At 54.2% G+C, this 13,856-nt stretch overlaps 1 protein-coding gene across 1 annotated transcript in view; it reads left to right on the top strand.

The window, feature by feature from the left end:
- Positions 1-13,856, top strand: part of LOC115534854 (nesprin-1) — a 70,871-nt gene that overhangs the window by 56,499 nt on the left and 516 nt on the right. Inside the window, exons 37-53 of the mRNA XM_030346134.1 lie at positions 278-444; positions 730-883; positions 1,081-1,751; positions 1,926-2,105; positions 2,217-2,370; positions 2,737-2,895; positions 3,487-3,669; positions 4,525-4,626; positions 5,065-5,268; positions 5,810-6,017; positions 7,214-7,326; positions 7,714-7,919; positions 8,356-8,517; positions 10,600-10,879; positions 11,444-11,616; positions 12,998-13,307; positions 13,759-13,845. Coding sequence (XP_030201994.1) covers positions 278-444; positions 730-883; positions 1,081-1,751; positions 1,926-2,105; positions 2,217-2,370; positions 2,737-2,895; positions 3,487-3,669; positions 4,525-4,626; positions 5,065-5,268; positions 5,810-6,017; positions 7,214-7,326; positions 7,714-7,919; positions 8,356-8,517; positions 10,600-10,879; positions 11,444-11,616; positions 12,998-13,307; positions 13,759-13,845 — 3,513 coding nt within the window. The remainder of the gene's footprint in view (positions 1-277; positions 445-729; positions 884-1,080; positions 1,752-1,925; positions 2,106-2,216; positions 2,371-2,736; positions 2,896-3,486; positions 3,670-4,524; positions 4,627-5,064; positions 5,269-5,809; positions 6,018-7,213; positions 7,327-7,713; positions 7,920-8,355; positions 8,518-10,599; positions 10,880-11,443; positions 11,617-12,997; positions 13,308-13,758; positions 13,846-13,856) is intronic.

Here is a 13,856-nt window from a genome sequence, read left to right as displayed (position 1 = left end):
TGGCATGCTACTAAGGTAATTTGTTACCTTAGTAACTCAAATATCTAAGAAATCTAGGGCAGGATAGTCTAGTGGTTATGATGTGAGGTTGTGGCTTGAATCCCCTCATGTACCCAGTCTAGCCAGTTAGCATCCTAGAGCCAGATCCCCACACCTCCCTGCTCCTTGATGCCATTGAGCTTAAAATAACCCACTGTGCGTCACTGTGAATGAAAGCATCTGCTAAACGACTAATGAGTCCACAGCAGTGAATCCGAACACGCTCTCCCCCGTACAGGAAATGCAGAGCGAGGCCCCAGCCAATGAGACGGCCCTGGAGGGTCTGCTGAGCCTGAGGCTGTCGCTGACGCCCACGGTGCCCAAAGAGTGTGTCCGTGACATCACCGACGACATCACACGCCTGCATGAGAGATGCTCGTCCCTGAAGGACAGCGTGACACACAGGTACCTTACGTTAGCCGCCTAGCGTTAACCGGCTAGCGTTAGCCTAGTGGTAGCCTAGCGTTAACTGGCTAACGTTGGCCGCCTAGTGTTAGCCTATCATTAGGCTAGCGTTAGGCTAGTGTTAGCTTAGCGTTAGCCGCCTAGCGTTAGCTTAGCATTAGCTTAGCTAATTAGCATTAGCTTGTCCGCATCTCTGTGCTGTAGTGTGGATCTGGGGTGAGACAACGCTTTAGCCTGTTAGCCCGTTAGCCTCACAACGTGACCCCTTCTGCCTGACCTTCTCAGACTGGAGCTGCTGGGGACCCACCTGTCCCGGCTGGAGGTCTTTGACAAGCACCTGGTCACACTGGCCCAGTGGAGTGACAACTTTCTGTCTGGCCTCAGAAGCTCCTCCCAGGTGGATATGGAGGACCTGGAGGCTGCAGTCAGACAACTGCAGGTGAGGGATCAGTCCACGGATAGCGAGTTTGTGTCCGTAAACAACTTTGATGGTGACCTCAGAGGTCCAGGTCCAGGTTCCAAGAGATCCAGGTCCAGTGAAGTCCCCCTCTAGACATCCCAGTCTTCCCCGGCCACCATCTTAGCCCTGGGACCTCAGCCCCATGTAAACCCTAAACAACCTCCCCCTGTCCCCAGGAGCAGGAGACCGGTCTACTGGAGCCTGCGCCCCTCCAGGAGACCCTCCACGGGGTGGAGTCCTCCCTGCTGCCCTCTTCCACCCCGGAGGCGCGGCAGCAGCTCCAGGGCTGGAGGGAGGAGTGCCTGCAGCCTCTGGGCGAGGCCCAGCGGCTGCTGCGTCTGCGGGGGGCCTGCCTAGCCGAGCTGGGGCACTTCCTCCGGAGGCACGCCGAGGCCCGGCGTGCGGTGCAGGACCTCCGCGAGGCCCTGGAGGGCCGGGGCAGCTGGGACCGCTCCAAGGCGGAGCAGCTGCACGCCGGCGTGGGAGCGGCGGCCCGGGACCTGGCGGCGCTGGAGGCGGAGGCCCTGGGGCTGGACGGCCGGCTGAGCAAGGCTCACCTCCACCTGGTCGGCGCTGAGGCCGAGCCCGCTCTGGGGGCCACCAAGGGACCCGCCTCGCAGGGGAGGCGGACTTCCTGTAGGGGCCAGACGGCGGACCTCCTGACAGGGCTGGAGGGCGTGCAGAGGACCCTGGGTTGGAGGCAGAGCGAGGCGGAGGCCCTGGGCGCGCTCTGGAGCTCCTTCCGGGAGAGGAAGGAGGAGGTGATGGCCGGGCTAGCGAGGCTGGAGGAGGCGGCGGCAAGGAAAGAGGACGCCCGCGAGAGCACCGTGCAAGCCTTCCAGAACAGGTCATTCATTAAAGACGTTTTACTGGTGGAACCACGATTACATTCCAGGCATCAGGGAACATACCCACCGTAAAGTAGGACAGAACTTTACATTCCCCAGCCGCCGTGTTTGGTTGTGACCTCCTTTTTTGCCTCGGTCTGATTGGTGTTCTCGTTGCCACTGCGGCCCTCCAGGCTCCGCACCTTCGTCCAGATGGAGGACGAGCTCCAGTGTCTGCAGCACTCCCGGGACTGGCTGGGGGAGAGAGGCAGCCAGCTGGCCCAGAGGGACAGCGAGCTGGCTGGGGACGCCCTCCGGGAGGTGGGCCTGGTGGAGGCGGCGTGGACCAGCGTCACGGCACTGATCACCCACGGGTACGCTGCCTGAGGAGGACGGAACTCTATCTATTTGACTCGACGTATCTCCCGGATCGGAACCCATTACTGAAGGAGTGTTGTCCCTGGTTCTTGTGTGTTTGTGTGCAGTCAGGAGCAGAGCGGGGCCGTGATCCAGCTCCTCCGTCAGTTCCACGCACTGAGGTCCAGCCTGGGCGTGGCGCTGGAGAACGCCCAGGCCGTCACCCACAGCCTGCCCGACCACAACCACAGCCGCGAGGAGGTCCGCCGGATCCTCGTGCGGGTAAGACCCTTCCAGTCCCCTCCCGCACCTCGACAAGTGTTGCATGTCACGCGCCTGTGACTGACGGGCGAGACGGATTCACAGAACCAATCAGGGAAGATTGGTCGTCACAGAGCCAGGAGGGTTCTAGAGTCTACTGCGGCTCACATGGAGACTGGCGCAGTGACCTCGAAACACATATTCTCACAGCGCTATTCCCTCAGGTATAGCTGAGGGAGGGCTTTGCCCTTTAGAACAGATGACGCTCAAATAAACGCCTTTTAACCTCTCCTACAGCACCTTTGAAAGCTAACACACTCTCGAATAGAGTTTCATAACCTTGTGGGGACATGTTGTGCTGACACCCGTGTCCCTCTGTCTGTCCAGCACGAGGCGGCTCAGGCGGAGCTCGGGGACAGACAGGAGTCCATGGACCTCCTCATCAGCACGGAGGAGGACCTCCAGAGGGAGATGGAGAAGACCCCCGGGCCCGACACGCAGACAATCCAGAGAGACATGGAGACACTGAGGGACCAGTGGTTGGAGGTGGGGGGGCGACCTGGAGATCATTAACGAACGAATGTATACATAGTAAACAACAGAGCTGTGAATTATATACCAAACAATAAAGTGGATTCTTACAGATTAAAACACATCATGCAGTGTTCTCCCATATTTCACGGGATGAATTGGCACGTTATCAATTATAATCTAGGGTAGGTATCTGACAAAAGGGTCTGCGATGCGGTTGTCCCAGCAACCAAATATAATTGTCTTTGTGTGTTCCCCCTCCATCATCTGTGAGCGATTCGGCAGGCGGCGCGAATGCAATAAAGGAGACAGAAGTATAAACAAGTCTAGACACGTTATCTGCCTTACTGTCTGCCTGTCATCTTTCTCCTACGCATCTGTCCAAACAATTAATCCAGAAAAACAAAGAGAGAGAGAGAGAGAGAGAGAGAGAGAGAGAGAGAGAGAGAGAGAGAGAGAGAGAGAGAGAGAGAGAGAGAGAGAGAGAGAGAGAGAGAGAGAGAGAGAGAGAGAGAGAGAGAGAGAGAGAGAGAGAGAGAGAGAGAGAGAGAGAGAGACTTCCGCCTGCATGACTGACAGACTGTGTCTTTGTCTTTGTCGCTTCAGGTTTCCGAGCGACTCCAAACCAACGGCGAGCGACTGGGCTACTGCGTGGCCCTCTGGGATGACCTCAAGGCCACAGAGCAGGACGTCGGCCAATGGGCTTCCGCCGCCATCGTCGACCTCACGGACAGCGTGGCCAATCTCAGCGACGGGCAGAAGGCCGAGGCCCGCCTTGCCACCTTCCAGGTGAGACATGACTGGTCAGAGCAGTCCTCTCACGAGCCAGACTTCATATTCGCGTCCGGTGGCTTAAAGCTCACAGATAGAATTCTTGTCAGAAATGCTTCGGATGTATGCTCCCTCGAGATCAATCAGTTCCTCTGGCACTGGCCTTTGAGTTTTCCCAGGTGAGGACAGAGACCTATAGGAAGGCGGCATTTAGTGTAACTAAAGGTGATCAAAATCTGTGACACCTTTAGAAGAAACCATGAGACATACCTATGTAGCTCAGCATTCTCGTCTTTTATTATAGATACTATATATTTTATTTATTTTTTATTGAATTGTTAACCCCCTTTTCGGACGAAAGGCGCTACATAAATAAAGTTTGAGTTTGATGGGTGGACAGTGGGTTTCACTTTCCTCCCTTCATATTGTTTCAATCAATCATGTGGCTGGGATCTGTACACACGGCCATGGCTCGCAGCGTACACAAACCGTGCCGATCACCAGAGAAAGGGTCTGTGACGGTTTTAAATCAACGCCGTGTAGACTGGCCACTGCAGAGACACACCTTGAAAAACCCTTCTGAAAGCTACCTTCGCTCGCGAGAATGAGTTTTCTTCGGTAGAATAATATGTTTCTGCTGTCCATCCAAAGATCTCCGCCGTCTCCCCCCTCCAAGAAGTATCTCTACAACCCAGTACTGCTGGATCTGAGATCATCTGACCGTAACCTTGGATTCACTACCGCCCATAGATCCCCTGAGCGGTTTTTCCGTGTGAATGTTCTCAGTTTTTCTCCCGGTAAAGTCAAGGGTTTGCCTCGCCGATCCTCGACTCTGAGCCTAGTCTGGTTCTCTCTCGTCCTTTCGACCCGCAGACGGAGGCGGAGATCAGGGAGCAGAGGCTCGACGCCCTGCAGGACCGGGTGTTGGAGTTGAAGGATCGGGCAAGGCTCCAGCAGACGCCCGTACAGATGCAGGTGGGTCCCTCACAGGGCCGTAGAAAAGGTTCTCTCCGTCGAACGATGGCCCCTGCGGTCACCCGTTGTGTTCATGCGGGTGTTGGGTAGGTGGGAGCCCAGTGTTTCCCAGCCGTGGGGTCAGATGCCCCCCACTGGGGTCACCTGATATGCGTGTTCAGAACCGGTTCTTGACCTAAACGTTGTCGATATTTGAATTGTTTTTGCTTTTAAGGTTTGAAAGGTGTCATCAATGTCTTTTACATACAGACATATGCCTTGTGATTCATCATAAATTGAATCAATAAATCAAGGGGAGATGTTGATTGGGATTAATCAATATGTGAGGCCACGGGTTCAAAGTGTACGCCATTTTCCGAGGCCTAAAAAATGGGGTCTGGTGCCCCTTGAGGAACCAGTGATCCGGACCCACGTCCCCCTTTTTTCTCCATGCCCCAGGTCCTGGAGTCGGACCTCAGGAAGAAGATGGCCCACGCCCACGAGGTCTACAACCAGGCCAAGCACGCCCTCACCTACTTCAGCTTCCAGAGGCAGCGGCTGGAGGACCTGGCCTCTCAGATGACCGCCCGGCTGGAGGCGGTGGAGGGCTCCCTGGCCGGCCTGTCAGAGGAGTCCTCCCCAGACCACATGGACACCGTGAAGGTCCGCACTCACCTTGCACACAACCGGGCTCTCTGCCTTGTTTCCTTCAGGGTCCTATTGGCCCTCTACGTCAACCCATTTCTCCTTCCTCTTCTTCTTGCATTTAGGGCATTCAGTTGCAATTAGTGTCTTATATGTCTTATAAGTCTACCACCCCTGCCCTGGTCACGTTAAAGGAGCAGACCCTTTGTTTGTGTTATGAAGCGACGCCTGTGTTGGTCCTACGTTGACACCTCTGTTAGAATCCACTGGGTTCAGATACATGTGCCTAAAGCGCAGGAAGGCATCTTGTTCTAGGTTCCAACCAAGTGCTGGGACTCGAGCACCCTTCCCTTCCCCAGCCCCAGCCCCCCGCCTCATTCCACCCACCCACCCCATTCCTCCACCAACGCCGCCTCACCCGTCCTCTCCTCACGGCCTCCGCAATCACCCCCCCCCCCCCCCCTTCCTGCTCCAAAGATGGATGAAGCAAAGTGACGTCACTTCCCTTCCCCTTACGGGGGTGTCCCCTGACCTCGGGTTCTCCTCTCCCCCCCCCCAGGACCTCCAGGGCGCGGTCCAGCGGCAGCGTGCAGACCTGGACACGGCCCGGGAGTCCCTGACGGCCCTGTCCCGGTCCCACCCGTCCCCGGAGCTGTCCCGGCTCTCGGCCGAGCTCACCGCCATCGCCAAGGGGACGGAGGCGGCGGCCCTGCGCTGCAACCGGACCTGGGGCGGCCTGCAGGCCGGACTGCAGCTGCACTTCAACGGTAACGCACGCACAGCGGGGGTGCGGGGGGGGAGGGGGAGGGCGGGGTAGGGGGCATTGAGGAATGCGGAGATGAACAATAGTCTGCGTACTTTACACACTGGTATCGTAAGGTGTTTAGTTTCCTTGGTAACCTGATGATAACAACGCCAACGCTATTAGGTGGTGTTTGTTTAGATGCAGGAGGGTGGTGTTAACGGGAAGGCCACAGGGAGCAGGTGGAGCACAGGTGCAAGTGTGTGTATCCTGGTCTCTGGGATTTTGGCCTACTAAAGATGTTATTGAGCGGGTCGGGTTAGCTAGCATGCTAACCCCTAGCTGGCTTGCTAACCCCTAGCTAGCTTGCTAACTTCAGCTAGCTTGTCGCTGCAGACGCTGGCTGATCGAGAGGGCTTTTTATTCCAAGGGACGCATAACTGCTTCAGCTTCACCTTCAGTTTCACTTTCAGTTTCACATTCTGGTGAAAGAACGGGTCTTTCCCTGCGGATATCCATTGAGAGGAGACGGTTTCGTACCGCTGTGTGGTTTATCCACTGTCATTCTGTTGTCAAAGGGCGTGCGTTAGAAGTGTACAGCGGGAATCTGTCGGGGTAGGGGTGCTGACATTTGCCAGAGAGCGCTTTGGAGTTCAAGTAGCGCGGAACAATGCAACATCAGGACACGGCAGGAGACGCAACACACACACACACACACACACACACACACACACACACACACACACACACACACACACACACACACACACACACACACACACACACACACACACACACACACACACACACACACACACACACACACACACACTCCTTATGCCTTCGCCGCTGGCGACAATGCGCCCTAAACGGACTCCCTGCCGGCGCTCACCCATTTCCTTTCCGACACACACCTGCCGCCGAGAGTGATGCCGTTGAGCACTCCCTCCAGGGTGGGGGAGTTTTGGGCTGGTTGCCGAGGCAACGCCGGCGCTGCGCCGCCGTGTTGGACAGACACGCCCACACGTCCCATCTGTCTCGCCCACCTCTGTCCCGCTCGCTCGCTCTCTCTCTCTCTCTCTCTCGCTCTCGTGCTCGCGCTCGCTCGCTCTCTCCCTCTCTCTCCCTCCCTCCCCCCGTTTCTCTCTCTCTCTCCCCCCGTTTCTCTCTCTCTCTCTCTGGGTGTGGTGTAACACATGCTGCCGTCTGCTCTCTGAACAGATCTGGTCCAGGAGTTCCAGTCCTGGCTCGCCGAACTCCAACTGGAGCTGCGAGACTGCTCCAGCCAATCAGGCGACGGCGCCGCTCTGAAGGCCAAGATCTATCGCCTGAAGGTAATTTAGAATTTAAAAAAGAAAATAACCTCACTTATGAGGAATGCTCAGAATAAATAATTGACTCGATATTAATAGAAGCCCTATGAATACATTAAAACTCTGTCTAATTTCAAGAGAGCTTTATTGACAACGGCGAACACGCATTCACCTCGCCAAAGCATTTGGAAACAACGACCATCTAAAAAATAAAACTCTGAAATGAATCGGGCTCTGCTATCGCCAACAACAACAAAAACGACAACAAAAACAAAAACAACACCAACAACAACAACCACCACCATCACCACCACCACCACCACAGTCTTTCCATCGCTCCCCTCCCCTCCTGGTCCCCAGTGTGGGCTGATCCTCCCCGTGTCCCCCCTCCCCGCCGTGCCTCCACAGGTGTCCCTGGAGCAGGCCGGGGAGGGCCAGCGGCGCCTGGGCCAGGTGTGCCAGGAGGCGGAGCGGCTGGTGCAGCACCTGCCCCGGGCGGGGGCCGCCCAGGTACAGGAGCACCTCGCCGCCTGCCAGCGGGCGTGGAGCGACTACGAGCTGGGCTGCTCTCGGAGCGGCAGGGAGCTGGAGCAGAGCAGGGAGCTGCTCCATAGGTGAGCGCTCACAGGCTACAGGCTACAGGGTTCTGCTGCACGTGTGGAATAATGAGTGAATAATGAGTGAATAATGAGTGAATAATGGAGTTTGCGTGTGAGTGAGATGGTTGATGTATTGAACGGTATTTTCTCTTGCTTTTTCTTCTTTCTTATCTTTTCTTGCCGTCTCCTATAAAACCAATCCTCTCCCTTTCCTCCCCTTCTCTCCTCTCCTCTGCCCTCCTCTCTTCTCCACTCCTCGCATCGCCTTACCTTGAGTCCCCCTCCTCTCCTCCCCGCTTCTCTCCCCTCTCCTCTCCTCTCCCCTCCCCTCTCCTCTCCTCTCCTCTCCTCACCTCTCCTCTCCTCTCCTCTTCCATCGTCTACTACCCCCTCCCTTCTCCTCTCCTCACCTCTCCCCAACTCTCCCCCTCTCCCCTCTTCTCCTCCCCAGGTTTGAGGAGCGTGTGGCGGGTATCAAAGGCTGGCTGGAGCAGCTGGAGGTCAGCCTGAAGAAGGAGCCCGTTCTGGGGCCAGACGGCCAGCAGGGGGCGCTGGACAGTGCGGAGGAGCTGGAGAGGATGGAGGGCATTCACAAAGAGCTGCTCCAGAGGAGGTGTGTGTTACCCCCTGATCACCGCACATCTGATTGTAAAACAAAGCCCATTGTCCGGGGATCTGAGAATACAATCGACGCCTCTCTCTGTCAAGCCTTACATTGCAAGAAAAATCGGAGCGATTACATTCAATGAAATATTTTCTACTGCAGTGTATCTTGTATCGCCGTCTGCTGTGCGTGTAACAAGTTTATTGTTGTTTTGTGTCTGTATGTGTGTGAGTTTGTGTATGTATGTTTGTGGTTGGTTCTGTCATTATTATGAGGGGCCGCCTGGGACCGAATTCATACTTGGTTTTACTCACACTATTATAATCTCGCATATACACCAGTATACTCATACACACACTCTATTATACTCCTTTTATATGCATGTATGAGAGTGTATAGTCGTGTATGTGAGAGAGTATAGTAGTGTATGTGAGAGAGAATAGTAGTGTATGTGAGAGAGTATAGTAGTGTGTGAGAGAGGATAGTATTGTGTGTGAGAGAGTATAGTAGTGTGTGCGAGAGAGTTTGACTGAAACGGATGTGAGTTTGATTCCTCAGTTCCTGATTGGCTGACAGAAGAGGCGGTCGCCTCTGGCGCTCAAAATATTGGCCCATATCATTGGCTCATATCATTTCACTCTTGAATCTCTGCGTTCGCACCAAAAAATGATTTTGTCGCTTTATGTGGTCGCCTGAGTTCGAGAGAGGCTTCCTCTTGTGACCGCCAATTCATTCTCAACCATGGCCGGTCTCTACGTGTTGTGGAAGTACCAGAGACATCAAAAAAAACAACACAGTCGTTTAGGATACATAATATCACCCGTTCTATAAAATATTCTAATCTAGAAACCTCCGGGAACTCTGGCGCGAGTCCATATAGTTCTATATCTTCGGCTTCGCAGGATTTGTTGTAGTTACCGGCGTTGTCGTGGTTACCGGTCTTTTTTGTGTTCCAACGGTTTATTAGCGGTGGTATCTAATAAATCGCTGTCTAAGCAATGCTTCATTCACTGGCTCTTCCGTGGTCATTACAATATAACCACGACACGGAGGAGAAAGGGCGCCGTTGACGTCTGCGGACTCCCGGAGCTCTTCCTCTGAGCTCGACCGGGAGCTCAGCTCCAGGGGCCGGCGGGACCTCCTGCACCTCCTCGCCGGAGGAGCTCCGGGAGTCCGCAAACGGCAACAATCCCTTTCTCCTCCATGTCGTGGTTCAGTCTGGACTTCAGATTGATGTGGAAGGACCAGAGACGTCCGAGAACCCGACGCAGTCGTGAAGATTCATGATATCATCCGGAGGCGCACACAGGCGAACAGGCGAAGATTCAAGAGTGAAATGACGGCGCAGTATTTTGAGCGCCAGAGCTACCGCCGCTTCTGTCAGCCAATCAGGAACTGAGGAATCAAACTCACTTCCGTTCCATTCAAACTCTCTCACACACACTACTATACTCCCTCACACATACTACTATAGTCTCTTGCATTAAAACGATACTCTCTCACACACACTACTATACTCTTTAACATAAACTACTATACTCTCACATACACTACTATACTCTCTCACATAAACTACTATACTCTCTAACATAAACTACTATACTCTCACATACACTACTATACTCTCTCACATACACTGCTATACTCTCTAACATAAACTACTATACTCTCACATACACTACTATACCCTCTCACACACTACTATACTCTCTAACATAAACTACTATACTCTCACATACACTACTATACCCTCTCACACACTACTATACTCTCTCACATACACTGCTATACTCTAACCAAGTAGGAATTGTGTCCCAGTCGGCCCCTCATATATTATCTATGTGTGCATGTTTGTGTGTGTGTGTGTTTGTGTGTGTGAATGTGTTTGTGTGTCTGTGCAGCTGCCATTGTGTGTTAGTGTGTTTGTGTGTTAGTGTGTGTGTGCGTGCATCTGCCATTGTGCGTGTAGGTGTGTGTGTTTGTGTACATCTGCCATTGTGTGTGTGTTTGCCAGTGACTCAACAGTCTGAGCACCTCCTTGCGATACCCCCATATGACCCCCGCCTCCACCCCCCTCCTCCCCCCTCCTAGGGAGTCGGTGGAGGGCCTGGTGCAGGAGGCCCAGTCCCTCTCCGAGGCGGGCCGGGGCTCCGGCTCCGAGGCCCGGGTGGGCTCCCGGCTGCAGGCGGACCACCAGGCCCTGCTGCGGGCCGCCCGGGACCGCCTGCGTGGCTGCCAGGAGAGCCAGGCCTTCGGGGAGACCCTGCAGGGCGTGTGGGCCTGGCTGGAGGAGATCCAGGAGAGGCTGGGGACGGTGGACAGCACCATGGGCACCAAGGAGCAGCTGGAGCAGAAGCTGGAGACTGTGCAGGTCTGACCACCACCACCTCCCGAGCTTTATGAGCGGCTGTCAACAACAAAAAGTATTATTCCGATGTTATTCCGAATCAGTCAACGACTCTTGGGGTCAACAGCGCCCAGAGTCGTTGTTGACTGATTGACGTGTAACATCGGAGTAATACTTTTTCTTTGTATACCCTTTTCTGAATAACCGAAGACACTTTTTATAATAACGCATTCATAATAAAACATACACAAATATAAGAGGTAGATATATTATCATAACTTAACCAACAGGATTTGAGCTTCATGAATGCTTGATTTCGATTGGTTAAAGAGTTGTACCACGACTGGCAGTTGGACACTAGAGGGGGCTAGCGACCTTAAATCGGTTTCTAATTAAACATTTGGGTCATCCATTGTTTTTTTACTCCGGAGTTCGTGACCTCTTGACTTCCTGACCTCTGTTGTCTGTGTGTGTCCGTGTGTGTGGGGGTATGTGTGTGTGTGTGTGTGTGTGTGTGTGTGTGTGTGTGTGTGTGTGTGTGTGTGTGTGTGTGTGTGTGTGTGTGTGTGTGTGTGTGTGTGTGTGTAGGATATCCTGCTTCTGAAGGGGGAGGGGGAGGTGAAGCTGAACATGGCGATGGGCAAAGGCGAGCTGGCCCTGCGTGGACACGGGGAGGCGGGACAGGAAGTGATCCGGTCCCAGCTACAGGAAGTGGAGGATGCGTGGGCCACGCTGCTCGTGAGCGCCATGAGCTGCCACAGGTAGCTGCCCATGAGCAATCCGTACCTCCGCATCACTGCCATCCCAACGAAGGGTTTCACACTCACACACACACTCAGAATCAAGGTGTGTCCTCTAAAGTTAATTGGTGGGTCGTTAATGAGAAATCAATTTTAAACATGTTGTTGGTCTTTTAAAGGCCACTGCTTGTTATGTGATGTGATATACTACACCCGGCCGTGCACGTTAGCCCCCGTAAATGTCGTTATTTTCATATTGAAAGATTGCAGGCATAGATCACAATTAGATGAATATATAACGACGTATTTGTTTTACGTAATCCTGATTGATGCGTTGGGTTTTAATGGGCATGTGTGCATACGTGCGTTGAACCAACACGCATGCACACACACACATACGCACAGCAGTCTGTAGACCTCTGAGTGTGTGTGCGTGGTGTGTGTGTGTGTGTGTGTGTGTGTGTGTGTGTGTGTGTTTAATTGAGCGATTATCACCCCTCCTGCCAGTATGAATTGATCTCATCAAGGGCGTAATGGTTGATGGCAATTGGTGTCTCTGTGGTGGGGTGAGTTTGTTTAGAGGCAGCGAGGGTGGGGTTAGCGGGGAGGGTGGGGTTAATGGGTAGGCCAGAGGTAGCAGGTGGGGCACAGATGCAGGTGTGTGTATCGTCTGGACCGTTTGGTAGATTGCCCTGGTTATGTGGGGGGGGGGTATGCGGAATGAAGAATAGTGTGTGTGTGTGTCTGTGTGTGTGTGTGTGTGGCGTGTGTGTGTGTGAGTCAGATGGCTCAGGTTATCTTCTGAAGCTTAATGGCGAGGCGGTAAATATATCGTGTTTTCAACGATATATTCAACGGTCTGCCATTCATTATCATTAAGGACTGAGTTGTAATAGATCTCCGATGTGATGTAGACGCTTGCCTTGAGAAACCAAGAGGCAGCGCCGTCCCATTCACCGCTCCCAGGCGAGGCTGTGTGCCAGTGATCTACCGCCTGATGAGCTGTCGTCATAAAATCAGTTTAAAGATAAACGCACCATGAATCGACCTCCTATCACCATAACAGCGACAGCACATGTGCGATGCATTCCGGTATTATTTCCCTGTTCAGTTTCTGCAACAAATACCGTCTGTGCTCGCGTCACACACTAACGTCACCCCTCTGACTTCTTGCCCACCCCAGTACCCCCTTACCCGCGGCCTTCGAGTCACACACTAACGTCACCCCCTCTGACTTCCTGTTCTCCCCCAGTAACCCCTTACCCGCGGCCTCGAGTCACACACTAACCTCTCCCCCTCTGACTTCCTGTTCTCCCCAAGTACCCCCTTACCCCCGGACTCGAGTCACACACTAACCTCTCCCCCTTCTCTGACTTCCTGTCCCCCCACCCCTCCCCCCCAGCCGCCTGGAGTGGACCGTGTCCCAGTGGGGGGGGTACCTGGACAGCGCCACCCAGCTGCGGTGCTGGATGGGCGCCCTGGAGGGGGACGTCAGCGCCCCGCTGCCCCCCCAGCCCGGGCCCAGGGAGAAGGCCTCCCAGCTGGACCGTCTGCGGGCGCTGCGGGCCGACCTGGAGGACCACCAGGGGGCGCTGTCCAGCCTGGAGGAGAAGGCCCGCGAGCTGTACAAGAAGACCGGGGACTGCGGCTTCAGCCACGCCTCCCGCACCCAGCTGCAGGGGCAGTTCGATGAGCTCACGGCCCTGGTGGAGGTTTGTTCGTTTGCTTTTATTCAGATTTCCCGTTAGCTTTTGCAAAGCAGCGGCTATTGGTGGGCGGGGCTGTGTTTCTGCTGTCGCTGTCTGCACCCTATGTGACCCATTACTTGTGCCGCTGTTGTTATGTGTGTGAGATTGTGTCTGTGTGTGTGTGTGTGTGTTTGCGTGTGTCTGTTTGTGTCTGTCGTTATGTATGTGTGTGTGTGTGTGTGTGTGTGTGTGTGTGTGTGTGTGTGTGTGTGTGTGTGTGTCAATCTACAATTGAGTGTGTGTTTGTGTTTGTACTGCTATCGCTGCCTGCTGTGCATGTCGTCTTTATGTGTGTGAGCATGTTTGTTTGTGTGTAAGCATGTACAACTTTGTGTTTGTTTGTGAGCACACGGTGCTCCGCCCCCTCACCACACGCCCCATTGTTCACCGGGCCCCTTCCTGTCCCATTGTGTAGGGGAGGGTGCGGCGGGCTCAGGCGGTGGTCCTGGAGCACCAGGAATACCTGGAGGCGGTCCGGGACCTCACCGATTGGCTGATGTCGGCGGGGAGGAG

This window comes from Gadus morhua, chromosome 21 (genome assembly GCF_902167405.1).
Source record: "Gadus morhua chromosome 21, gadMor3.0, whole genome shotgun sequence".
Taxonomy (NCBI): domain Eukaryota; kingdom Metazoa; phylum Chordata; class Actinopteri; order Gadiformes; family Gadidae; genus Gadus; species Gadus morhua.
This window is presented reverse-complemented; position numbering and strand designations above follow the sequence as displayed.